The 27746-nt window shown below is 41.3% G+C and overlaps 1 protein-coding gene across 11 annotated transcripts in view; it reads left to right on the top strand.

Annotated features, from left to right (window-relative positions):
* ANKS1A (ankyrin repeat and sterile alpha motif domain containing 1A) overlaps window positions 1-27746 on the top strand; it is a 178698-nt gene that overhangs the window by 53887 nt on the left and 97065 nt on the right. For 7 of the 11 annotated variants that reach the window (XM_072833348.1, XM_072833352.1, XM_072833356.1 and 4 more), the window contains exons 2-4: window positions 18875-18955; window positions 20711-20867; window positions 22783-22845. In XM_072833348.1, the coding sequence (XP_072689449.1) occupies window positions 18875-18955; window positions 20711-20867; window positions 22783-22845 (301 nt within the window). The remainder of the gene's footprint in view (window positions 1-18874; window positions 18956-20710; window positions 20868-22782; window positions 22846-27746) is intronic. The other 4 variants (XM_072833355.1, XM_072833354.1, XM_072833350.1 and 1 more) reach the window with 1 other exon arrangement.

Here is a 27746-nt window from a genome sequence, read left to right as displayed (position 1 = left end):
TTTGGGAAACTATTTTCCAGCCTTTATGGTCAAGTCTCTTATTTCTGATTTGGTAGATACTGGACACAGCATGGCCTTGCTTTTTCTGTCAGGTGTTTTGCCATGGTTCCTAGTCATCCAGTGTGAGTGCTGATTTTTGGCCAGACTCCAAGGACAGGGTAATGGGTGCTTTTGGGGAAAGGTAGGAAAGGAATTGGGCAAATAGCACAGATTTGGGAGGCTGATTAAATGCAGATCGCAGCAGAGTTCCTGAGACAGGCTCTGGGATTAAACTAGATTGAAACATAGTACAAATAGAGACAAAAAAGTGAGTGGACTTAGTTAAAGCCAAAAGTTATGTTGTTGTTTTGTTTTGTTTTGTTTTTAATTTTCCAAAGTAATGTGCCTTGTTTAGCTGTTTTCACTAATGGAAATTGCAACTAGGTGGCTACAGCACTTACTAAGTTAGGGAGAAATGACTTTAAAAATTAGTTTTTTGGGGTTTTTTTTTTTAAGATTTTATTCATTTATTAGTGAGAGACAGAGATAGAGAGAGAGAGAGGCAGAGACACAGGCAGAGGGAGAAGCAGGCTTCACGCAGGGAGCCCGATGCGGACTCAATTCCGGGATTCAGGATCACGCCCTGGGCCAAAGGCAGACGCTCAACCACTGAGCCACCCAGGTGTCCCTAAAAATTAGTTTATTTTTTATTTTTATTTTTTAAAAGATTTTATTTATTTATTTATGAGAATACACAGAGAGGAGAGAGAGAGAGGCAGAGACACAGGCAGAAGGAGAAGCAGGCTCCACGCAGGGAGTCCGACGTGGGACTCAATCCCTGGTCTCTAGGATCACGCCCTGGGCTGAAGGCAGCGCTAAACCGCTGAGCCACCCGGGCTGCCCTCTAAAAATAAGTTTAATCAGAAAAGCTTAACACAGCAAAATTCATCTGTATAACCTGTTAAGTATGTATTTTCAGAAATAATTGCCTTGTTTTCTTTAAGAACAGAGTGTGATTTTTAGATATGAAACCATCTGCTTGGGGGAAGTTACTTTGGCTATGTAGAATGAAAGCAGGGAGGGGGTTACTAGTAAAGTGATTCTGAGAAGGAGATAGTTACTTATATCCTGAGTCTCTTGGTTCAGAGTAGATGGTGGCACTTGAATAAGAAGTCTTGGTCATGGACCAGATGCCGGGGGTGGGGTGGGGGGGCACAGTTAGCCACAGCCGAGAGATTACTTGCTGCCCCTTAGCCCCCTCAGAGTGCTCTGGCTTCATCTGCAAACCTCATGGACTTCACCTCACCTCCTTTCCTTTCACCTGGCCTTACAGTACCAGACCATTCCTCACACTGGGATTTACCCATTCGCAGAATGACTCTGAGCCTTAACAATGAGAGTGTTTAATTGTGTGCTGGACTGAATGTTCAAACCTCTTGGTCACTTCATGAAGAGAAGAAGTAAGGGAAGGAAGGCAGGAAAGGTGATGGAAGGAGAGAGCTCAGGACAAATGTCATATGAGGAAGGAAGGAAGGTTTCTCCTCGCAGGTGGTATAGTAAAAAGAACATTTCACAGGAAGATAGGCGGCTTCCATTTTCAGTCTAGTTCAGCTATTTACTGGCTGTTTTCTTTTCTTTTTTTTTTTTTTTTTTTTACTGGCTGTTTTCTTTTCCGCAGTTTTCCCGTCTCTAAATTAAAAGTTTTGGGCAAGATGGTTTTAGGCACTGGAGATTGAGAGAGGAATAAAAACAAGGCCCCTGCCCTTGAGGAGTTCATACTCTGATGAAGGAGACAGGTTTGTTGTAAGCAAATAAAACAGAGTATTGGAAGGTTTTGAATAGAGGACTATAAAGAAAAGCTGTGGGTGAAGTTAATTCAGTCTGAAAAGTGGGATGACATTTCACTGGGGCTTTGAAGGATGTTTGAGATTTCACAGAGTTTAAAATAGGATGAGTCAGAATAGCAAGCATAAAGACAGGTGACACGTAGCTGGTGTCCAGGATGTGTACAAGAGTGTGGAAGGTGGTAGAGTCAGGTGACTGGGTAACTGGGAAGGGCTTGGGAAGATCCTTATTGCATGGCAGACTACGAAGCTTTCCCCATAGGCAAGAGAGAGCCATCAAAAGCTCTTTGGGAGGAATATCTGATTGTGTACGTATTTTAGAAAGTTAATAGTGACAACATTGTAGAAAAAAAAATTTTTTTAAGATTTTATTTATTTATTTGACAAAGAGAGAGTGTGCACAAGCAAGGAGAATGGGAGGGGAAGAAGCAGACTCTCCGCTGAACAGGGAGCCCAATGACCTGAGCCGAAGGCAGACGTTTAACCGACTGAGCCACCCAGGCACCCCAAAAGTGTTTTTTATTTTTTGTTGAGAGAGAGAGACTTAAGGCAATCAAGATCATTTTGGAGATTATTTCAGGAGTAAGATAGCAATTTTGGAAGTGGAGAGGAAGGGACAAATTTGTGAACAGTTTTAGGATGTGGAATATCTGGGATTCGGTAACCCCCTGTTGACTCACTCACCTCCCCTAACCTCACTGTCACTTAAACTAGAGGTAAAGAGCCATTATGTACAATTCCTACAACATCCCCTAAAGTCCACTAGCCTTTGAAATCACTGACTCATTTGTTCCCTTCCCCTGGGGACTGGTACTGCCCTCTTTTGGGCAAGCTTGTTCTTAGCCTCTGTAATTGAAGAGCTCCATTCAGAAGCAAATGGGAATAATTGATTTTCATCCGCCAGAGGCTGGAAAAATCAAACACCACAAGAGGTTTTTTTAAAAAGGAGGCCAAGTCCAGAAATCAATTTTCTCCATACTCCTTCTTAAAAGAACTCTTAAGAATCTCATAAACAGAATTTGTGTCCCTGAAATAGATCTGGCTTCACTTAAAAAAAGAAAAAAAAGAAAAAAGAAAAGGTAGGCGTGTATTTGGGGAGGGGTTAAAAATTGTCTCACTATTGATAAAACAGTAAGGAAGAGTTTGTTGAAGACCACTGCAAGTGAAAAAAGATGAGGCTCCCTTCTGAATATAACAAGGACAAGTAGGGATTTATAGCCAAGGAGCAGGGAGGGTAAAGGGTCAGGGGATGAAACATTCCTAAGAGGAAGCAGCAGGGTAGGGGGATTCTTGCTAAACTGACCTAACTGGATTCTTGCCAAAGGCAGGCCAAGGACTTAAACCGCAAAGGTGGGGGATGAGAAACTGTATCAGATAGGGTGGGGAAAGCTCTTGTTGAACTTAACAGGATTCTTGCTAAAACTTACCTCAGCAGTCCAAAGACAGGATGAGGACCAAAGTCAAGGCCTAGTTGAAAAGAATACTCAGAGGAACCTGACTAAAGTTTGGTCAAGGAGAGAAGTGAGTCTTTATCAGTTTGTGTATGTGTGTGTGTACGTCTGTGTATATATTTGTGTGTTCTATTACATAAGTAATGCATGACTCACTCCCCAGAACTCATCAGTCTAAACTGTTTGGTACATAGCCTTCCATATATAAGCAAAGGATTAGAAAAATACACCATTCCAACAGAAATGAGATCATACTCTATATACTGTTATGCAGGTGCATTTCCCACATCATATATCTTGCATGTTTTCTCGTGTCAGCACGTATATACTGACTGTTCTCATTCTTTAGAATGCCTTGCCTCACTTTAGATCCTGAGTCAAGCCCTTATATTTTTTTCAGGTTTTTTCATGCACATTCTCTCATTTATTCCATAAAAATAACCAGTTTACAGGGTTTTTCACCCACATTCTCCCATTTATTCCATAAAAATAACCCTCTCAGGTTAGGGAGAGGGCAAGTGACATCTCTACTGTACATAGGGGTTAGGTTATTTACTAGAGATTTTGCAGCTTAATCTGTTTGAAGTCTAGGCTTTACACATATGGGTCAGTTGCATGTGTGAATAAAATTGAGATCTTTGACATTAAGATTTCATGTTAGCCACATCCATAATACTATTTTTGTCTGTGGTGCTTGGGCCCTTAGGAACATGGTGTATGTAGGACCTGGAATCTCATAATAAATTTCATTTGAGGTGTTCATCCCTTTTGCAGGTATTAACTTCCATATATTGAAATTTTTGTCATTTTAATTTCCTTAAAACAACGGTAGTCATCTTAAATACCTTTAGATTAAATGAATTCAGTCAATTTGTATCTTTATACTGTTGATACTTTCAATAGTTACCTTAAGTAATGAAGTTTGTCACTAATTGGATTTCTGAAAATGTTATTAAGAGTCTTTCAGTTAACTGCCTCTACTCCTTGCCCTCTGGGACTTATTTTCTACCTAGAACGTAGTGCCTTTCTCTCTCAGCCCTTTTTATTAGTTTCCTATGACCCTGGTGAGAAAGAAAAGGAGCAAGACAGAATGAATGAGGAGTAGGGAATGTGAAGCAGGGCAGAAATAAGAGAGTATGAGCTATGGGGGAGTCATCTTATTCATGAATGAGAAAAATAGTGGGGAGAGCATATTTCAAGAAGTTGCATATAGCACAGTGGTTAAGATTTTGGAGTTAAACCCAGTGTCACCCATTCTAGCTCTATACCCCCGGTTAAGTTATTTACCTCTCAACTTGTCAGTTTCCTAGGACTCCCTTTTAGAGTTCTGGTGAAAAGTAAATAGTTATTTAATCCGCTTAATTAAAGTCTACTTGGGTCAAGGTAAACATTTAATGTTTGCTGTTGTTTCTAGGCCTTTTAGAGTCAAAATTAAAGAAATGGGTCTCAAAGTCTGGATGGAGTAAAGTGACCATATAATTTATTGTCCAGGTCAGGATGCTGTTAATAATTATTCTGGGACAACAGATATAAGTCAAGATTTATGATTTCTCTAAGGCAAGGCATCTTTGTCCTCAAATGTGACTGATTAAGGTACCCTACCTTCCCACCTCAGCCCAGTGAAGCCCCTGGACTTTGACAAGCCAGGGAGCAAATCATTCTTATAAGCACTTATTCAGACACACACACAGACACACACACAGACACACACACACACACATTTTCACTAAACAAGAGAAGAAATAGTGCTTTTTCTTTCTAGGTAACATGTTATCTTAGGGTGGAATGAATCTGCATGCATATGTAGTAAAATTTGTGCAGTATTTTTTTTTTAAGATTTCATTTATTTATTCATGAGAGACACACACACACACACAGACAGAGGGAGAAACAGGCTCCATGCAGGGAGGGACCCCAATGTGGGACTCGACCCCGGGTCTCCAGGATCACACCCTGGGCCGAAAGCGGCGCTAAACCACTGAGTTACCCGGGCTGCCCTGTGCAGTATTTTTTTACCTAAGAAATCACTTGGCAGGGGCGCCTAGGTGGCTCAGTCGGTTAGGTGTCTGCCTTTGGCTCAGGTCGTGATCTCAGGGTCATGGGGCCAAGCCCCCACATCAGGCTCCCTGCTCAGAGTCTGCTTTTCCTCTCCCTCCCTGCTCAGTCTCTCTCTCTCTCTCTCTCTCTCTCTAATAAATAAAATATTTAAGAAAGGAAAGAAGGAACTTGACAGAAGATATTTGAGTTCTTATAGTCTCTATAATCTAAAAATTACCATACTTTTCTTTGAGTAGCTAGTCCCCCCTCATGCCATTAGATGTAGATTTCTCTTAATCTTTGAGCTTGCAGCGTGTGGCAGGTGCACTGCTTTCTTGGCAGTGAGTATATAGTGGTAAGCATAGTTGTTTGTATTCTAGTGAGAAAGACAGTCAAATAGTGACAAATACAGAACTCCACAAACTGAAATTGGAGTAATAAGGGCAAAGTAAAAGAAGCTCTATAAGTAGCTCATGAAGAGCCAGTCTTGCCTGGCCTGGGAAGAAAAGAAAGGAGTTCCCTGAGGAGGAGAGCTTTGCTCAAGCTGGATAGGAATTAAAGAGGTCAGTTGGAATGGGGAGTTGAAGAGGAGGGACAAAGGAGCCTGGCCTTCTAGGACAGGAGACCCTGAGTGGAAGAATGCAGAAAACCATGAAGTGTCTGCTTTTACAAGATCACCTTGGCTGCAGTGTGATCACACATTCTCCCTGCTGTCTGCAAATCCTGCTCATCCCTTTTCTTGCTAATGGAATGCCATTCATCCCAGCCTTCTTCCCTTAGCGTTTGCACAGTTCTTTATTTATTTTTTTTTTAGAAGATTTATTTATTTATTTTTTTTATGATAGACACAGAGAGAGGCAGAGACACAGGAGGAGGGAGAAGCAGGCTCCATGCCGGGAGCCCAACGTGGGACTCGATCCAATCCGGGGACTCCAGGATCACGCCCTGGGCCAAAGGCAGGCGCCAAACCCCTGAGCCACCCAGGGATCCCCCGCACAGTTCTTTTATAACACAAATCACATTGCATTATACTTTTTGTTTCTGTGTCTCTGAAGTTCTTTAGAGCAGGGACTTGGTCTTATTTACTGCAAGGTACCTAGAAAAGCACAATGGCATTTCTCTTTCTTCCTTCTGGGCTCCAGATACTATGTAGTTGCTGCTTGGGAAGGTGGCACGAGACAGGCACAGTCCCTGCTGTCATAGAGCATACAGTGTGACAGCTGTTTGTCTTGCTCAGGGACTGAACGCATTGACTGATTCGCCAGTTCGAATCAGAATTTTGAACTCTAGAGGTCATTTTCATGCAGTTTAGTACTAACTTTTCTTGCAGCTATGGAACAGAAACAGTGTTAAGAAGCCATGTCAAGGTAAATTGAATCAAATAAAAGATAAGGGCCCCAAAGTAATAGTGTAAACCATGGGGGAGCTATGGCTTGGAAAAATTTCATTTATACATCAATCCTTCTGAATACATTATAGTAACAGCAGAGAACTCCTTTAGTGGCGTTCGCTTCATGGCAGCATACCTCCTAGGTGTCATGTCCAAGTCCACAGTGAGACAGCAGTTTCATTGTGCACCCCCTCATGCTGCCAGCTCAGATTCTGGCCCCCTGCTGTAGACATTGGAGGCAGTGCTAGGCTTACCTCAGAAAGTAGCCATTCTTGCAGTGAATGTCCAAGGACTGTCTCCCTGCCATAATGCAACTTGCTGACATGTGTGTGTATGTGGTCTAGAAGCAGAAGGGCCCCGAATAGAATGCCGTAGAGAGCAACACTGGACGTAACCAGTGTGTCTCTTCTGAACACCGTTGTTCTTGGCAGAAGGCAAAGGAGCACTCTTTGCTGGCTTTGTGGACCAAGGAGGCCATCCTTCCAAGGTAGAGGGTGTCAGTCATGTCAGCTGGGAAGTTAAAAGGAAGCATTGCCTTTCTGCTGGTGTTTCTCCCTCATGAGGGAATAAAGCCTTCAAGGTCACTGCCTCTCATTGTGCTCAAAACATAAAACACATGGCCACAAAAAGCCACAGTTACCAGAATTATACATTTCATAGTTTATTAGGGCTTATCCAATCTGTCATGTAGTGTCAGAATTGTTTCTGACGTTTTTACCAGAAGGCCATTTACACACACCTGAGTTCCTTTCCGGTAACCATTTCCAGCTCATAGCCCTCTGTAGCTGTATCATCCATATTTTGGATTATTATGCTTATTGCTGTTGTTTCTGGATTTTTAACTTTTAGGCATCCTCTGTCAGTCTTTGTTGTGAAGAGGTTTTAGCCTTCTTGCACTGTGTTAATCCACTGCCTCTTCACCCATCAGATAGTTCACAATTTTTAGTTATAGCAGTAACTAATGTTTATGTTGATATTATAATGGCTGTTAGTATTATTCACCTGCTGGCCCAATTAGCATACTACAATCTGATTTTTTTTTCCTATACAGTCCACTAACTACCTATCTTGTCAGTCTTCTAGTTTCCTATGCCCAGCTCATTCTTAATTCCCAAACTACAACCATATTTTTTAAATCCTTAAATGCTATTTTCCACATCCCGGGCAGACATATCTGTAGATCTTATCAGTTTCTTTTTCTCCTACAGGCAGGCCTCTGGAGCCCTGCGTCCTTTAGCCACGCTTGAGGCTTGCTGCATGGCTGATCCCCTTTGCCTTTTTTTTTTGCCCCATTTCCTGGATGTCTGTTTTCCCCTTTCTTGGTTTGCTCATTTATTTGGTAAAGCATATCCTCGAGTTGCTTCCTGATAAAAGGTGTGTGGGAGGTAAAATTTGAGACCCGGCATGTCTAAAAATAACTTTATTCTCTTCTCATACTTGTCTGATAATTTGTCTGCTATAGAATTCTAGGTTGGAAATCATTTCACCTCTTGAATTTTGAAATCATCACTCTTTTGTCTTATGGCTTCCAGAGATACTATTGAAAATTCTGATGCCACTCGATCCTTTGTGTGCCAACTGTTTTTTATTCCTGGAAAATGTATTCTCTTTATCCCATGACTTCTGAAATGTATTCAGAAATTTCACAGTGTTCCTTGGGGATGGGTCTTTTTAAAAATTATTCATTGTACTGAGCATAGGATGGACTCTCAACTGGAAGTTCGTATCCTTCAGTTCTAGGAGAATCTCTCAAGTTTTGTCTTTGATAATATTCTCCTTTCTGCTTTTCTCTTCTCTCTGGAACTCTTGGTCTTATAATCTGCTTATCTTTTCTCTTGTATTTCCCATCTTTTTCTTTGGTTACACTTTTTGTGAGACTTACTCAGATGTATCTTCTAGCTCTTTATTTCTGCTGTCCTTTTTTAGTTGCCAAAAACTTTGCACTGATTATTGCAGTTTTTTTCTGGTCCTGTTTTTGTGTGATAATAGTTTGTTGTTGCTGCTGTTGTTTTGGGTTGAGATTTTATTTGGTTTTCTGATTTCTATTCCTTTGAGTCCCTTTATTCTGTTTTGTGCTGTTTAATTTCATGTTAAACACCCTCCTCAAATGTCTTTGGTTGTCATTTTCATTTAAGAGCAAGTCACTAAAGAACCAATTGCATGGTCTGTATAGAGGTGGGAAGAACTTGACAAGGATAGGTTTTATATCATATAGAGTGATTGGGCAGGAACCCACCTGCTTTGATGGGGAATCCCCCAAAGTCAGGATCTGTTGAATTTTTCCAGGGAGTCCTTTGGCTTCTGCAGGAAAGACTCTTCCAAGTTTCTGTTTGGGGATGGGAGTGGGGCTGCCAGCATTCTGGGAGCAGAGCTGAGATCACATCCTTCAGGATATAGACTTCCTTTTAGGGTTTCTGTTTTCAGTACCGTGCTTCTCTGCCTTCTGCTGTTCCTGATGTCCCCACCTCTGGAGCTCATCTAGTTCAATTTCTTCACAGAACAGATCTACCTTCTCCTGCCTGGATACAGGGAGTAACCATCTACTGGCTGCCCTAGATGTAACCAGAGATGTAATGCTCTAACACCTCCATATAAACAGAATTTGTATCAAGTTCTTGTTTTTAACTGCTCCTTACCCCTGGCTTCATGTACCACCTGGTATCTCTAATCCCTGAGCCTTCCCAGGCTATGTATGTGTGAAGGCAAAAAAGGCATCCCCTTTTATGGCCACGGGGATTCACTTTCTCAGCTCTGCTAACTTCTATACTTTTCATTTTCCAAAAAATGTTGACATTTTATGTTCACTGTTCTCTTTCTCCTGTCCCTTGTTGGTTTTTACTTGCATTTTAATGGGGTTCAGGAGTGAGCAGAAATAAAATACATGTTCAGTTTTTCACCCTTAACTTGATTTTAGGGGAGGTTGCACTGTTTCTGGAGTTATGTGTCTAATTGCTTCTTGTTGGTGAGCTGTGTCTTTTTCCAAAGATCACAAGCTTCTTTGACATTGGGGATGATTTCAGGGGCTCCTTGTTACCTCTTCGTTTAAACCTTAATAGTTAAGTATGTAGAAGGCATTTTAGTGAGGATGTGTCAAATTTGAGTAAGATGAAGTCTTTTTAAAATTAGACTGGCTTTGGATAATGTTTCATTATGTTGAAAAACTGCCAGCCCCACTTCAAGTTCAGAGAGAAATATGCCTTTGCTAGGATAACTGAAAGAGGAAAACAGCAAAGGCCTTTGGCAGAAAAACTGCTATTTAGACCTTAATGACTTCATGAAACTGTATGGAAAACTGCTCAGAACCTCTTACCCCTCATGTTTATTGCCATTGCTCTCTCTTCATAGAGCTGTGCTAGAGAAGGCCCTTTCCTGGCTTAGCACTCTGAGAGCCTTTGACCTCCTGAGAATTAGCACAGGAGGTGGACAGAGCTCCAAGTTGTTTCAACAGTCAAGTTCAAGATCCTGGAGAAACTGGGAAAAACATGCACTGACAGTCAAACATGGGATTTTGTTTCAGGGCTGCATGAATTAGCTGTATGATGATTAGCAGGTCATTCGAACTTCAGTTTTCTTACCTATAAAGATGGAAATAACACTCTGTACTTTGGTACTCCATAATATGGTTGTAGGGGTCAAATGTGGGGAACACACATGCAGGTAAACACTTGAACATGATCATTTTAAATTAATTACGTAACCAACACAGGGCATTCGGGACCCTCATCGACCCACCTGCTGACTAGACATCTATGTGTGGGAGTCCAAATCCATTTCAACCCTGAATAATCTGGTTCAAACTTTCTCTCCCTCCCCTCTTTTCTTCTCCCCTACCTGACAACATCACCATCACAAAACAAAGTGACCCTGGTTTTCCTCCCGAATTTACTCTCATTTGGCTCTTAATTTTTCCCTTCTCACCCACCCTCATGCTCCTACCCTGATTTAGCCACCAGATTTTCTTTTCATTGATTCTATCCTTTTTCCTCTGTCCTCCTTATGACTGCCTTCATTCAGGTCCTCACTTCATGCCTGAATTGCTAACTTCCAGCCAGGCTCCCTGGATCTAGTCACACACTTCTTCCTCTCCATCATCTACAAAACTGCTTAGCATAATGATTTTTTTTTTTCAAATTCTGAAATATATAAGACCATCACAACAGCATGGTAAATAGCAAGTTAGCTGTTGAGGTTCCCATCTCCTAGCTGTTAACAGAAGGATTTCTCTAAAACATACATCTGATTCTCCTCAAAACTTCAGTAGTTTCCGTGACCTTTCATAGCTGGCTCTGCCTGCCTCTCCATGCTTGCATTCACCATCCTTTCACTTCTGTGCTCCGGCCACTTCCAGTTACTTGTGTTGCCCCAGCAAACTGGGGCAACTTGGGAGACCGTGAATTGAGGTGTTTCCTCTTTGTTTCTTCTGTCTGGCAGATTCCTTCTCAACATTAAGGCTCTGTCCAAGGATCTTCTCTTCTGTAAAGCCTCTCATATTTCCATTTCCCTATAAGCTGCCCTTTGCGTATGTATGTAAGCTACTTCCTTCCCAGAATGTCACACACTGTTCAGTATTGTCATTTGTTTACTTGTGTGACTTCCCCAGTCTACTCAAGGATGGAGACTCTGTAGCACCCTGGCGTATGGAAGATAGTGCATAAACATTTATTGAATTAAACTGGATTGAACACTGCTGGCGCATCGAGATGCCATTATTTGTGTAAAGTAAGCAGTCAAGTAGCTGGGCAGCCACACGAAGCAAGCTTACTGCCAGCAGAGACCACTATGGGGTATCATTGGGTCTTGAGACCTGATTCCATGGAGTAGTCACAGATGAAAATGTGCTGGGTACTTTGGTGCTAACTATGGTTCTTCTCTCTCTGTACTTTATGGACAGACATCTCAAATGCAGTATTCTTATGGTCCCATCAAGAGACTGTTGCCATTTTTAATGATTAGGTGTAGCAAGTCTGTTACTGCAAAGAGACCTTGTCTATTTAGGTAGCAGGTTGGTAAAAACCCAGTGTTAGAAGTTGCATAGTGGTGGCCCCAAGTCAATTCCCTGCATAGTTCTGTGCTCTTGGAAACATGAGGGATTTCCCTAAAGAGCTTAAAATATATGGTGCAGGGCAGCCCAGGTGGCTCAGCGGTTTAGCACCACCTTCAGCCCAGGGCCTGATTCTGAAGACCCAGGATCGAGTCCCACATCAGGCTCCCTGCATGGAGCCTGCTTCTTCCTCTGCCTGTGTCTCTGCCTCTGTGTGTGTGTGTGTGTGTGTGTGTGTGTGTGTGTGTGTGTGTGTGTCTCATGAATAAATAAAATCTTTAAAAATATATATATATGGTGCAGATGAGCAGCATAAAGAATTCACAATAGTTCAAGGTCAAAAATGATAAATGCCGTGGTGAAGCTGCCATAGATGATCTGGAAAATCTGAGGTGAGTGAGATTAATATCAGCCAGTGCAGTCAGGAAAGGTGTCATGGGCGAGGGCACATTTGAATGGGCCACTTTCTGTACTGGATAGAGTGTCTCCATGTATTTTCTGTTCTTACTTGATTTCACAGAGACTTCCGGTTTTTGCCTGAGTTTTGCTAGGTCTGAAGAGCGATATGTAGCTTTAAATATGGGTGTCATCGGGGATCCCTGGGTGGCTCAGCAGTTTGGTGCCTGCCTTTGGCCCAGGGCGTGATCCTGAAGACCCAGGATCGAGTCCCGCATTGGGTTCCCGGCATGGAGCCTGCTTCTCCCTCCTCCTGTGTTCTCTGCCTCTCTCTCTCTCTCTCTCTCTCTCTATCATAAATAAATAAATCTTTAAAAAAAATAAATATGGGTGTCATCAATGGACCTCTTAATTCAAATTGAAGGAACTCTGATTCCCTTTTAGAGATTTTGTGTTTGATCCCCATGGTTTGGACTTATTTTGAAAGTGCTCCCCCTCTCCTTTAGTGTGGACTTTGTGTCTTTCCCCAAGCCTGATGTATAGTAGGTGCTTATGGTTACTTCGCTGACCTTAACTCACCTGGGTGGCCTCTGTGAGCCTGATCCCTGCGCTCAGAGCCCCCTGCACTCAGAGCCCCCTGCTCCTCCTTGCTCTCCAGTTACACATCAAGCCTGCTCCTTCTCAGGCTGTTTGCATATGATGTTCTCTCTACCTGTCCTCCCCAACACACACACTGCACCTTTCTTCCCTTCATTCACATCTCTTCTCCGAGGTTCACCTTCTTAATGGGGTCTTTCCTGAGCCTGTCAGCCTTATTTAAACTGTCAGCCTGTCACATTTTATTCTCTTACTTTGCTTTGTTTCTTTATGGTACTTATCATTACCCACCACCATATTTCTATTTATTTGTTTATTTGCTCACTCTACCTCCCTCTAGATTCAAGATCCATGAAGGCAGAGACTTTGTCTTTTCCCATTTGCATTTCCAGGCCATGGAACAGGGCCCGGCACATAGAGGCCCACTTCACTTATCTATTGAATACATGCAAAGTAGCCTCATGAGCAGGCCCTCCGTCAGCACCTGTCCCACTGTAGAGAGTGGACTGTGTCTATATGGCTGGCCTGTTCTTCTTCATCACTACTTCCAGAGCCAGCATGCCACCTGCCATGGATCAATGTGTAGTCAGTTTGTAAATGGATGGAGAGAGGCCTTTCAGGTGGGACTCAAAGGCCACAGGTTCTCATCAGCCATATTCTTCCTTGCCCTCTCCAGTGTCTTTAGATGCCATCCCAAATGTAGGCACTTCTGAGTCCCAGAAGGCAAGACTTGCTGTCTGTGTGGTTGGGTTGCTGTGACACAGCTTAGGCTTCTCAACCCTAATACTATTAAACTGGTTCGAACCAGTTCTCGTTTTCATGAGCCAGTTAAGTCCTGGGGAGCCTATCACAGAAGAATTAACAGATGCAGAACAAGATTTGAAGGATTAAGGGACTTGTCCTACAACTGACAAGTGGCAGAGGTAGCTAACTACAGAGCCTCAACTCTTAGCCTGGGTACTATAGTTGCTTCATTCAGGGTCACTGGCACTCTTCTAAGACCCATCAAGGGTAGTGTGAGGGTTTGTTTTACAAATCAAGGGCAGCAATTGCATTTCTGTACGATCTATACAGGTTAGACTTGGTTTCAGAATCTCCTGGACTGTCCCTCTGTCACGCCACCCATTTTCTTGGTGCATTGTATTTTGCTTTTGTTTATTGGTGAACAACCCTTTGGTATTTACTATCAGAAAAACCTAATAGGACAGCTGTGATAGAGAGGAAGACCCAGACTGTAAATAGCTCTTTCTTGGGCTGCCATAAAGGAAGAAACTTGGGTGGAGGGGGATGTTACTACCATCCTGTGTGAAGCGAAAATTCTAAGCAGAGAGATTCAGTTCTCTGTTTTCATTTAGATGTTATTTAATATATTCCCCATTCGCCCAAATTTCTAGATGGATATTCAGAGGAGATGCTAGTTAGGGAAAAAAGCAGGGGAGGCGGGGAAGATCTTATTAGTTGGAGATGTTGCAGCTTTATGCAGGGAAGTCTTTTTCTTTCTTCCTTGTCCTTTGGAATTGTTTTTAGGGATATACAAGGGTAACCACCTCTAGACCAGAGACATGGAGGTAGGTGTTAGAGAGTGAAAGAAAGCTTGCTCAGTCCTGCCTTTCTGTTAAAAGCAAGGGCAGTTTAAGTCTTATATTCAGGTTATTTTGGGACCTGGACTGAGATCATTGTGGAGCTAACAGGTTCCTGAACGAGTCCTCAGAGCCCACAGACCTGTGCTCCTGACCACCTGACCCAGTACTGGTATTTTCTTTTTCCCAACTCCTGTTGGTTTATTCCAGTCATCTTGCTGTTGGATTGTTATTCCAGCCTTGTACTACGACATCTTTATGTCCTCTTGTCATCCCAGTTAGGTCATAAAGTCCTTGTGTGGCCAAATGCCAGACTCCAAATGTGAAGTTTGGGATCTGCCACCGATTTGGGGCCAATTATTTGTTTTTTGATTCTAAGTGTGTCATCTATTTCTTAATAGAATGACGATGTTTTGTCTGGTGGGTCACTTTGAAAATGAGTATGAGTATGAAAATCATACATCCTAGATTTCCAGACCCATTTCACTTTCTATCATTCTCATTGTCAGGTACAGGCATACAATTTTTGGTTTAGAAAATGAGGTTATCATATACATGTGACAAAGAGATATAATTGCTTTTAATTCTTTGCTTGGAAAGTGCTGTACGAATCCAAGCTCAATGGAGGATAGGGATGCCAGGATGTACCTCAGGCTCCTGACGCTGTTACCAGCATCCTTAATTGACAATCAACAAATAACCTGGATACTAAAGCATACGTATCTTCTCTTTTCACTTAAAATTTATCTTAAGATTTTAAACCTAATGTAGACATGCTCATTAAAGTGACCCAGGTCACACATATATAACCACTTATTATTAACAGTTCTCTTTTCCCTGTGCATAGTTTCTTTCCCCTCTTTTAAAAAATTATTAGTATAAAAACACATGAATGCATTTCTCATTGTGTTTTAAACAGTGTGTTGAAATACAGAGCAGAACATGAGAATCTCTCTTCACCATCTGTAGTGTCCCCCAATACACATTTCCTTACCCTTGGTAACCACTGTCAACTCTTGGCAACCACTTTTCCCATCACTCTCCACCCTATATGTGTATGTACATTCATACTTCTAAAGCAAGGACTCATATTTTGTGTACTACACAATGACTACTTTTTTTTTTTTTTTGCTTACCCATAACACAGTATGTTTTGGGAAATTTTTCTGTGTCAGGACACATAGTCCCAACTTGTTTTTTCCCCTTTGTTGTGGTTCTTATTGTTAATGGTTATGTAATAATTCATCATATGGGCATACCTGGTATATAACTGCCCACCTGTTGACAGACATGAAGTTTGTAGTTTTTGCTTTCACAGTGAAGCAGTCCTTTATAAGCAAATATCTTTGTGCATGTGTACAAGTATTTCTGTTGAATAGTTGCCAGGAAGTGGAAATGCTGGCTCAAACTGAATACCTATTTTTGGTTTGGCGGATGCTGCCAAATTGTCTTCCCAGAGGAATTCACCAATTCAAACTCATACCAGTGGTATATAAGAGTGCTTGTTTTCCTGATCTTTATAAATACTGTTATTCTCATTTTATTGTCAGTCTGATTGGTGAAAAGCAGTGTGTGATTAGTTTTTTAATTTTAAGTAATCTCTACACGCAGTGTGGGGCTCAAACTCATAACCCTGAGATCAAGAGTCACATGCTCTACTGACTGAGCCAGCCAGATGCCGTAGAGTGTGATTATTTTGATTTCATTTTTCTAGGCTGTGCCTCTGTAGATCAGACCTTGTCTAATTTCTGCTTTTTAGGAATTCCTCAACATTGTCAGTTACTTGATGAGTCTTTCTCTTTTTCTTGCCTGAATCTACCTGTTTGTCTGTCTTATCATCTATCCATCTGTGGTGTAGGGTGGGACTTGTTTCTATACTTCATAGAACTTTAGATAGGAATGGAGTAAACTTGTGTACTGAATCCAGTATCCTGGTCAGTTTCCCGGATAGTTTCTTTCTATATGGTATTAATAGTTTTGTTTCTTTTTTCTCCTTAACATCATATTATAATCTCTTTTCTTTCTTATTACATAGCAATATAAATTGTGATATCAGTGTGATGTTCTACTATATTCCTTAGTTATTTATCATAATCATTTCTCTATTGATGGACTTTTGGGCTATTTCCAAAATTTATTGTTATAACTAATGCTGTGTCCTACATCTAAGCATAAAGGCTTTGGGCCCAAATGGTTTTACTGGTAATTCTTTATGATTTAGGTGCTCTATGCTAATAATGATTCCTGAATATAGAAATGGGTAGATGGCTGCCCAGCTGATCTGTGACCCAGACCTAATACTAATATCCAATAGCCATACCACAAGAAACAAAAACTTTATTTTTTTTAAATATTTTATTAATTTATTCATGAAAGACACACACACACACACACACACAGAGAGAGAGAGAGGCAGAGACACAGGCAGAGGGAGTAGCAGGCTCCATGCAGGGAGCCCGATGCGGGACTCTATCCTGGGATTCCAGGATCACACCCTGGGCCAAAGGCAGGCACCCAACCGCTGAGCCACCCAGGGCCTCCCAAACAAAAACTTTAGATCAGCCTCATTTATGAATGCAGTTGTGAGAATCCTAATTAAAATACTCTTAAGTAGACACTCTTAAGTACAGTTCACCAAGATAGACATAATAGATAATGGCCAAATTAGAGGAATGAAAGAATGGCTCAGTATTAAACCTATTGATAACAACATGTTAGTTGGTTAAATGTAGAAAAACTGGGATTATTGTTACAGATGCAGAAAATGCATTTAAATTAACTATTTTTTTAAAAGTGTTTTTTTTTTTTTTTTTTTTTTTAAGTAATCTCTATACCCTATGTGGGGCTTAAACTCACAACCCTGAGATCCAGAGTCACATGCTCTGCTGACTGAGTCAGCCAGGCACCCCTAAATGACTATTTTTAATAACATTTTTAAAAGGAAAAAAAAGATACTTCTGGGGTGCCTGGGTGGCTCAATTGGTTAAGCATCTGCCTTTGATTCAAATCATGATCCCAGGGTCTTGGGATCAAGCCACACATTGGGCTCCCTGCTCCCTGCTTCTCCCTCTTCCTCTGCCTGCTTCTCCCCTATACTTGTGCTCGCTCTCTCTCTCTCTTTCTCTCTCTCTGTGTCAAATGAATAAATAAAATCTTTTTTTAAAAAAATAAGATACTTACTTTACATGTTACAGAGTATCTCAAACCAACTGCCAACAGTAGAGACATTCATTAAAAGCAAGAACAAAACAAGACTGTCCTCTGCTATTTAATATTATTTTGGAAATTCTGGCCAAGGGGCCTCTGGGTGGCTCAGTCAATTGAGCATCTGACTCTTGATTTTGGTTGGGTCCTGATCTCACCATCATGAGATCAAGCCTGCATCGGGCTCACACTGAGCAGGGAGCCTGCTTGAGGTTCTCTCCTTCCCCCCTCTTAAAAAAAAAAAAAAAAAGCTGCTCTGGCAGTGCAGTAAGGTGCGAAACAGAGGTAAAAATTAAGGCTTTGAGGATTAAGTTAGATGACACTTCAGCTTTCATAGTACAGTATTTTTTTTAAGATTTTATTTATTCATGAGAGAAACACACACACACACACACACACAGAGACAGAGGCAGAGAGAGAAGCAGGCTCCATGCAGGAAGCTCAATGTAGGACTCGATCTTGGGACCCTGAGATCACACCCTGAGCCAAAGGCAGATGCTCAACCACTAAGCCACCCAGGCATCCCCATAGTTTTTCTGATTCAAATAAAGCATTCAAATTATAGATCTTTTTACTCTTCTTTTTAACAATAAGACATTTACAAAGGAAAGACCCATTGTCTCTTGCATCTTAACACACGTCCTGATGCTTTTATTAATGTGGATTCTTTCATCTTGGTTCTTGCTGGTTAAGTCATCCAGATTATCTGTAGGTCTGTGTTGAAGTCTCTCTTAAGTCTTCGGTCACCAGTGCAGAGCTTGGTATTAAATACCTGTGACTGAATGGTTGATTCTGTGCTATTTTTGATGATCTTTCAATGAACTGTTTTTACAATCCTGGGAGTATTCAGAGGCACAAGTCCCAGACTGAGTGAATAATGTGGTTAAAAATGAGAAGGGTACATGGGGTGCCTGGCTGGCTCAGTTGGTAGAGGGCATGTGACTCCTCTCAGGGTTGTGAGTTTGAGCCCTACGTTGTGGGTAGAGTTTACTTAGAGGAAAATGCACAAAAGAAGATGTAACACTTCAATGGCTTGTCATGGAGCAGAATTCAAACATATGAAGAGAAATGGATTTAATTTTTTAAAAATTAAAAAAAAAAAAAAGATGAGAAGGGTACCGAAGAGCAAGCTCTTAAATGATGACACTATTATCTTGACACCTGACACCCTGTTCAGCAAACAATTGTGTATCCTTGGTGTTGTGCATTTCTGTAGTAAATAGCTACTGTCCTTTATCAGAAGTCATGTGGATGTAACTGGTTTGGTTAAACACCACAGAGAATTATTTTCTAAGCGATTAGCTGGCTCTAAATTTGGTTTGTGACTTCAGTCTTTTTTCCCCCCACCTCTATAGCATCTGGAGAGGGCCAAATGTGAACTGTGTTGACAGCACTGGCTATACACCTCTACACCATGCTGCTTTGAATGGCCATAAGTAAGTATTAATGTGCTATATTCTTGTCCTACGCTCTAGAACCCAGGCCTTTTGGTGGTCTTTTTGGGTTTCTATAAAGAATTACCAAGCAGTAGTGTTGAGGAACAGGGGAAAAACAAAACTAAATTCAGTCCAACCAGAGTTTCTGAGTCTCTTTTAGTGTATAATTTAAGCATCCTACTCCACCCCTTAAAAAACTTCAAAAGCTAAGTTTTACCTTTTCTTCTGTTTGTCCTTTTCTACTTGGAAATGGTGCAGGGCTACATGATGATCTGAATATAAAGGTCATATTTGGGCAGCCAGATCATAAAGGTGCTGGATAATCTCTTAGGTAACCAGCACCTTTGTAACCTGAAAATAGATTAAGTGGTCATAAGAAACGTCCCTCCTATTAAAGTAGTTATTTATTTACTCTGTCTTTTTGCTTGCCATTCTTCCCTCGTACAGTTAGCCTTGTAAACAAAGGACCATTTTTAAGGAGAAAAATACCTAAATCATACGGCCTATTTAATTCTCTTAGGTGTTGGTTAGTAGTTGTTGGGTGGGATTTCTACAGAAAGTTTTCTGGAGAAGCTGTGCTTTGGGAGGAAGTCTAAAAGAAGATGACACAGGTATAAATGGTTTGGCAGCCTTTTCCAGAGGGCACTGTCCTCCAAATGAGAGAGAATGTGATGGCTCAGCCCAAGGGCAGGCACTGTAGTGGAGGACATTGAGTAGAATTGCCAGGACTTGGAAGAATGGAAACCAGAGTGCAGTAGTGTAGAGGGTGATAAGGAGAGTTTGAGGCATCATGCTCTAGGAGATACAAAGAAGTTTCATTTTTATAAGGAGGGATTATTGGAACCCTTTTAGATTCTGTTGAGCCAGGAGCAGGGTGCTTGCCACCTTGTGATATTCTGTATCACTTGTACAGTATTTGGCCCAGCCTAATGGACTCTGATGTGCCAAAAAGAGGTGATGATTGTTTCCTCCTACATGAAACTTTTCTGAAATATATCAGATGTGCTCATTATGTCTTCTCTCTGGCCATCTTCGACAAAGCTAACAAGGATTCTGTAGTGAACCCTCCCAACCCACTCAATAACTAGTGGGGTCACCCAAATTAAAGCGAATCTTGAACTTAAGTGACTAGGGCTTGTTAGCCAAGTTTATCTCCAGATGCTGTTTTTGTTTACAGTGGGGGTTTTCTTTGACCCCATGCACATGGAAATAATTATACATTTGTATCTGCTTCATTAGCGGTGTCACCACTAAGAAAGCCAACCCCTTCTTTCTGGATGTATCAAATGATACCATATGTGTCTGGCTTATGTTTGCAGCGACTTTAATTCTGCTCTGCCTGTCTGCTCTTAGCTCCCACATAACCAAATGCTCTGAATGATGTGGTGAATAATGATACTTGTTTTGCATGACTACCTTTATGTAAATTTTATCCCCATATGCTGTTTAAATATCACAAGCAAGGAAACATTGCAAGGTTTAGACAAGGGGACCAGACATATTCAAAATAATGGAATATAGATGGATTGTCTAGAAAACCTAGAGAAATGAGGAGGTGATAGGCAGTATCGGTTTGGCTCAAGATGTTTCAGCTGCATATCAGCAGCTGTACATGTAGCTCATGGAATAAAAGGAGGAGACTGGGTGATGAGCTCAGGTAGAAGGGGGCCAAGTGAGCTAGTATCTGAAAGGGCTTCATGCTGCTCACATGTGAAGCGCTGTTCTGCAAACTCATCATTGATTTTTGCCTTCTAGGGATGTGGTTGAGGTTCTTTTGAGGAACGATGCGCTGACCAACGTGGCTGATTCTAAAGGCTGTTACCCTCTGCACTTGGCAGCCTGGAAAGGAGATGCCCAGATAGTGCGGTTGCTCATCCATCAAGGGCCCTCACACACCAGAGTCAACGAACAGGTTGGAAGGAAGAGAAGTGTTCTTCCATTCGGTGATAGCCCGACCGTGGTGGGCCTAGCACTGTTTCAGTTCCATAGCACAGATCTCAGGGAACCAGCTCTTCCAGGCCCTACAAATGGTTCCCCTCATCCCAGCACTATGCTTGTGAGTGCACCAGGGAGATCTTAAACCCCAAGGATGCATTTTACATGCATTTACATTGTGCAGGTTTGGAGTCATGCTATAATGAAGATCTAAATACCTCACATGCAAAATGGGAAATAATGCAAATCCCGGAAAATTGCCTAGAGGCCATTGCAAACCTGCAGGCTTAATTAATTATACATTGTGTTTAGACCATTCACATGGCAGTGCGACGTTAGCCAGTAAATAGCAATCCTCCCAGTATGTATCAGTGCTCTGTGGACCATGCTGTTGTCTTACCTACATCACAGCTGGCAGAAGTGGACAGACTTGTACCGGGACTGAAAAAGGAACTCACAAAAACATCTGAGTAACCTCAGAGGTCAGAGGTAATTCAGCAGAGTGAAAATCATTTACACTTCAGAGTGTCATGTCAACTTCAGAGTGACCATGCTTTGACAAAGCAGAGATAATTCTTAGAAAATAAAAAAGACAGCATTTGAGCAAAAATACCTTAAAATGGCCATGGATTAGGTACTCTGAGACCATACTTCCTCTTTTTTACATTGATTCCTTTGGAAAAAGTTCTACTTCCATTATGCAAGTTCTAGACAGTCCTCTGATAAAATATCGTTTCCTGTAGTTTGGATCTGAGATCATGTGTCCCTTTGAGAGGAGGTGGGCTTTCTGTGTGTGACAAGCCATTCTGTGTTCCTCTGTGCTCTGAACTAAAGCAGGTACTTTTTTTAGTTGCTTGAATGAGAGAGATGCTGCTCTTTCTCAGTGAGCTCGGGACTATTCTCCTAATGACTTTGCTGAGAGGAGATTGTTACATTACCTGTAGGATTAGATCAAGGTTATTCCTCAAAAAATAGGAAATTACTCTTGTGAGCCCACCTATCAGCAAGGCTATGCACATTCTCATTGAGCTGTTAAGAGCATGACTGACTCAGAAGGGGAGCTTTACTCTGAGTTGTTTAAGAAAATTAAAGCAATGTGCCCAAATCTCTCAATTTGGAGATTGTGTGTTTGTAGCTGTTAATCAGCTTCCCTCTCCCCTCTCAGGCTGTTTTTTCTGGATAGGTAAGCCACAGAAATTTAAGATCATTGATGAGGATGTTTTTAAGAATGAAAATTGTCTCTAGAATTGCAGCTTTAGAATCTAAATGCAGTTTTACTCCTCCTGGCTAAAGTGATTATAATTTCTCCTATCTGGAGGAAATGTACAAGGAGGTTTGCTTTTAATCTAATATTCCTCAATGTTAAACAAACTATTAATGGGTGTTAAACACCCATTAAGTCCTTCTCGTTTAAGAAATTTTCGGCAACCATTTCTAATCCTGTCTTTGCTCACTTTTGCCTTGGAACACAGCTGCTTGGATTTTTGAACCACTTGAGTGTGCTAGCTTGTCCTGCTCACAGCTGCCTCCCCCCTGGAGTATCCTGTTGATAGGTGGGACACCAGCCCAGTGTTCTGAGTATCTGACAGGCAGGTGGGTGGGGCAGGGGCTGGGCAAGACGTTTGCAATAGCTGGAAGAACCTAATGGCTCGAGATAGTAGTACCACATTGATCTATTTAAAAACCATTAATGTGGTTCCAGTTGGATGCTTGGATAAGAGGGGGTGATGAGTGCTGTGCCCTCAAACCTGCCTTCCCCATTAACTTCCTTTCCAGGCACCCAGAAGGCAGATCCGAGTTGTTCTCATGTTGGGCCCCCTCGGAGCTGGGCATTGCTTTGATATATTTCATCCATTTTATCATCACATTTTCTTTTCCTCTCCTTTTTATAGAATACTCTTGAGATCAAAGAATTCAAAAAGTACGGCCCCTTTGACCCTTATATCAATGCCAAGGTGTGTACTTTGCTGCCAGGATTTCTCTGCATCATTTCTCCAAGCTGCGCTCCCTCTTTGGTCCTCTCTGGCTTCTACTCTTGTCCACTCAGGCTCCTCATCATCACCCTGGCTATTGTCTGCTTCGGCCCATCTGCTTTTGGCTTGTCTGGGAATGGGAAAGTGCAGCTTCAGTGGGTTTGGGCTTTATTTTTAAAACCCATGCTAATTCTGGAAAGGTTGGGTGCTTTTCCTAGAATGTCTGAAGAGCTTAGAAATGGCCGAAATGGGGAAAGAGAAGGAACCATAATATACACATAATTTACCATTGTGATTGCTAAATTCATTTAAATTCAAAAAAGAAAAATTCAATTAAGAAATGTCAAACACATTAGCTTTTTAATAAGCATAGAAAAATGGTTAAATTGTACTTGCTGGATTAGCTTTTTTTTTTTTTTTCCTCTGCTTTATTTCTTTTAACGTAGAATCTAATTTTCAATAGCTGGTAGTGGAGATGTTGGGGAAGGGATATGGTGACTCTTGTTTTACTCTTAAAAGCTGTCCCTTGTGACTCCCTCCATATTTCCTAGAGTTCGTGCCTTTCTTCCTAGGACTTGAAAGCCTCAGTTGCTTCTCCCCAGCCATTAGCTTCTCTCACTGCTTGCTCATTCTTGGCCCTTGGAAGGGCTCTGAAATAGAAAAGGAAGTCACAGGGTCAAGCAGGGCACTGGCCTCAAGTCTCCCTCCTTGTGAGGCTGGGGAGAGTAGTGGCCTGGTAGGCCTGGTGATGAATGGCTCAGCCCCTCTGGCCTTGGCCACATCAAGAGGCAGAGCTTGTGCGTTGGTAATGGTTAGCCTCTCTCCTCAGTGCTCTCACCTGCTGGTTTTGATCTGAACCATTCAGGTTGAGGTTTGCTTTTTGGCATCAGTCTGGAGTTTGGTTGAGTCAGTGCATTATTCACATTAGCTCCTTTCCCTTGCTCTGAATATAGTAACCTCAGGGAAGAGAAACATAAGGTACTTCTGCATGTTGCCAGATACAAGGCAGATATTCCTTAAGAAATACTGATTTAGCAAATGGAGCTCCCCGTGGGCTGGATCTCCACAGCTTCTGTGGGCCATTTATTCAGCTGTCTGGCCTTGATGGGAATGGCAGATAAGCAGTTTGGGAATAGTGGAATCCATTAGCTTTTGTTTGGCCCTTTCTCTATAAATTCTGTTTTCTAATATTCAAAATAGGAAGATACTTTGTTTTCTTCTTTTTTGGGACATAGTGTAGTAGAGGAGAAAACTCTTAAATGTCACAGCCTTTCAAGTCAGGCCTAAGTTTGAATTCTGTGCTACTGCTTACTGGTTTTGTTGACTTCTATAAGTTACATTTCTGTAAGCCTCAGTTTCCTCTTCTGTAAAGTGCAGTGTACTATCTGTCTACCTTGCTGGATTAATTTGAAGTTAAAAATAAGAGAATGTACATTAAGTACAACTATCTAGTAACTAGTAATATTTGAAATCTGACTTTTAAAGGGTATATACCTTGTGGTATTTCTGAAACGGCACTTTGGAATTTGTTCTTTGTTACTGGTGGGTTGAAGCTTAATGAAACATTGCTCAATTAGTCTATTTAGGGTTTTGTTTTGTGGGGAGGCACCTTGAAGTGATTGTTTTCCCACTCGGTGGTTAGTTCAGTTAGCTTCTAAAGCTCTGATTAAAGGGTAGGCCTTTGGTTCTTAAAAGCACATTTTCTTACCCCTTGATTTCCCACACAAAAAAGAAAATTGGTCTAAATGGAATAAGAGCATACTTCTCTTTCTGAAAATACTGCCCTTTGCCTCCCTCCCACCCCGCAAAGACCAAATGATACAAACTGCACAAAGAGATAAAGTTGTTTGGATTTTACTACAAATGCAAATTCTCCTTGAGCTAGTTTGACTCTAACTTCACTAGGTTTTTATCCTAATTTGCAGGTTTTTATTGACCTAGATTGTGTCTGGGAATTGTTTTGTGTGCTAAGTCCATTCAGGCACCTGTAGAAATTAGGAGTTCTGGGAGCAGAGGTGGTTTTCATGAGCTTTCATCTTCTTTGACATATGGAGCCTTTTCTTTTTCAGCAACTCAGCATAAATCAGTCCAAAATGTAGGTCATTCATAGCTAAGGTGCAACTACTAAAATTGTTTATTTGCCCCCTTTAAAAATAATTTTAACTTACTCTGAATATCATAAGATGAGCAATAGTCAACTTGGTTTTAGATCTATTTTCCTGCACACTTAAAAATAATTAAGTTTCAGAGCTGGAAGAGACCTGGAAGTTGTCTTGACCAATTGCCTCCACATTCTGGTGAGCTTATCTGGTTGCACCTGAAGCTTTTATAAAACTTTTTATCTTGAAAAAATTTTCAATTTACATAAAGTTGCAAGCATGATTCAGTAGACTGCATTGTACTCTTCACCTAGGTTCACCAGTTGTTAACATTCTATCACATTTGCATGCATGTTTTCTCTCTCAAACATATATGTATATTGTTGCTATAGTTGATGATGAACTGTTTGATACTTAGTCATGACATCATGACTGTTTAACCTTGGAACTTCAGCATGTGTCTCCTAAAAACAAGGGCATTCACTTGTGTAATCACAGTACAGTTATCAAAATCAGAAAATTCAACATTGATAGAATACTAGAATCTAATACAGAATCTGTGTTCAGATTTCACCAGTTTCTCCAATAATATCCTTTAGAGCAATTTTTTTCCTGGCCCAGGATACAACCTAGGATCATATATAATCTGGAACAATTCTTTCACCCTTCTTAGTGTTTCATGACTAAGAAATACAAACATTATGTCTCTGGCTGTGACCGAACCACCAACCTTTCAGTAACAGCTAAACACGCTAACCATTTGCCACAGAGACCCCCAACATTGACAGTTTAGATTCAGGAATGCCACAGGAGTGATGTTATATCCTTCCTTCACGTCACAAGGCACATGATGTCAGTTTGTCTTGCTTTTTACCATGATAGATGATTGCTTGGTCAAGTTGGTACCTGCTAGGTTGGTAAGCATTTTAATAACAATCTTCCTGGGCTTTACCCTCTGAGGTGCTACCTTGGCAGGCCTGGGGTGGGACTTAGTTACTTTTAAGCACTCATGTAATTCCAGGATGAAGCCAGTTTGAGAGCTACTGATCTAGGCCAACTTTCCATCCGGAATAGGAATCCTCTTCTCTCACCTGAAAGATGAGCCATCTACCCTTTGTTTCATCTGGTTGGTTGTTTCTCTTGGTAACGACCAGGCTTACCACTTGGCAGCATCTTTTTGGATTCTACTGATTTTGGTTTCTTATACTTGGCTGATACCTGTCTTCTTAAACATTCCATCTTGTTGGTTAGGGTTCTGCCTTCCAGAGCACTGCAGAGTAAGTCTAACTCTTCTTCCATGTGGACTCTGTTCTCACGTTTCTCCTTTGTCTGCTAAATTTCAGGAGGCCCAGTTTGTCCTTTTGTTCCAATTTTAGTATATTTCTGAAACCTATACCTCTGCTGCTACAGAGATCTCTGTTGTTTCTAACTTAAGTATTTATCAACAGTGGACAAGAGTACAGTTGGGCTAAAATCTAAGCACTGGGAAGTGATGGTTTAGAATAGTTTCAAAAAAAAAAAAATAGAATAGTTTCAAGACGAGAAAAGCCACCAAATGTTTCTGTATAGTTTTCTATTGCTTGTAGTTTATGCATATGTTAGATAAATAGACGTAGACAATGCAGAAATATAACGGATTTACACGTTAAATGGGGTCTCCATATGTAAAGTGTATTGGTATCTTTTTTCTTAGAGGTACTAACTGTAGCAAGGAGAAATGAAAGTGAGTATCCTCAAGATGGGCAGGAATGGAGAGTTTGTGCAAAGACCTTGGGGAAAATTGGGGTATTTGATCTTAGTCTCCTTCCTCAGTCCAAATACATAGTAATATGATTCTGGGAACTCTTGAGGTATATGGTGAGCACCTGTGGTGTGACTTGGTAGGTGTGAAAGAGGAAGATTCCAGGTCATGACAAATCTGTACTTCCTTGGAATCCTCCCTTCCTTTGGGTCCCTGAATCAACACTTAGTGGCTTCCTGCCCTGATAGTTGTCCCGTTCAAAGGGGAGCAGGTAGGAAGAGCTCATTATAATGGCCTGTGTTCAATAATCGAGAGATGGGGTCACCACAGACTTCAACTCAAGAGTATTATAGTTACCAGACCAGGTTTGACAAAGACTGAAGCATGAAAAAGATGCTTTCTACACTGTGAATTTGAGTACAACATTCTGCAGAGATGTGGTTAGGCCATTTTTAACAGAAGCAGGAAATTTGTCTGGTAGTGATCAAGACTTTGCTTTCAGTAAGGCAGCTTTGTGGTAGTTGCTTTAGTTCTCAAAAAAAAAAAAAACAGAAAATTTTTCTTTTCTTTTCTTTTTTTTTTTTCTCCTGCTGGATAGTTTAGAGTTTTACAGTTCTTCAGGCCCTAACGGTATACTACTATTTTTTTTTTAACAAAATCGAGGACAGATTATTCGAGTTGTTGGGAGACAACTTGGATATAAAAGAGACAGCAGTGTCTGCCTCAGAGTAAACAAGTTTTTCTGAATTGGAGTCTTAATAAGAATAAGCTGACTTTCTTGGCCCTGCTGTCATGCTAATCTTGAGATGTAAAACCCTGAGAATCCTCTTAAAACTTCTCTGGGTTGCTGCTCTGCCCTGGAACCACTGTAAAGAAAGCTCCTGTGTATTTTGTTGATGTAGCTGCCTTTCATGGTGAGAACATGAAGTGACAGCTCTAAGTTGGCTCAGGGAGCACCTGGTGTTCAATTGGAAATGGGCATTCCAAATGGGGGTCTTAAGTGGTTGGTTTGGCACTGGGAACCCCAAAGATCTGCTTTCTGC

This window comes from Canis lupus, chromosome 7 (assembly GCF_048164855.1).
Source record: "Canis lupus baileyi chromosome 7, mCanLup2.hap1, whole genome shotgun sequence".
Classification (NCBI taxonomy): Eukaryota; Metazoa; Chordata; class Mammalia; order Carnivora; family Canidae; genus Canis; species Canis lupus.
This window is presented reverse-complemented; position numbering and strand designations above follow the sequence as displayed.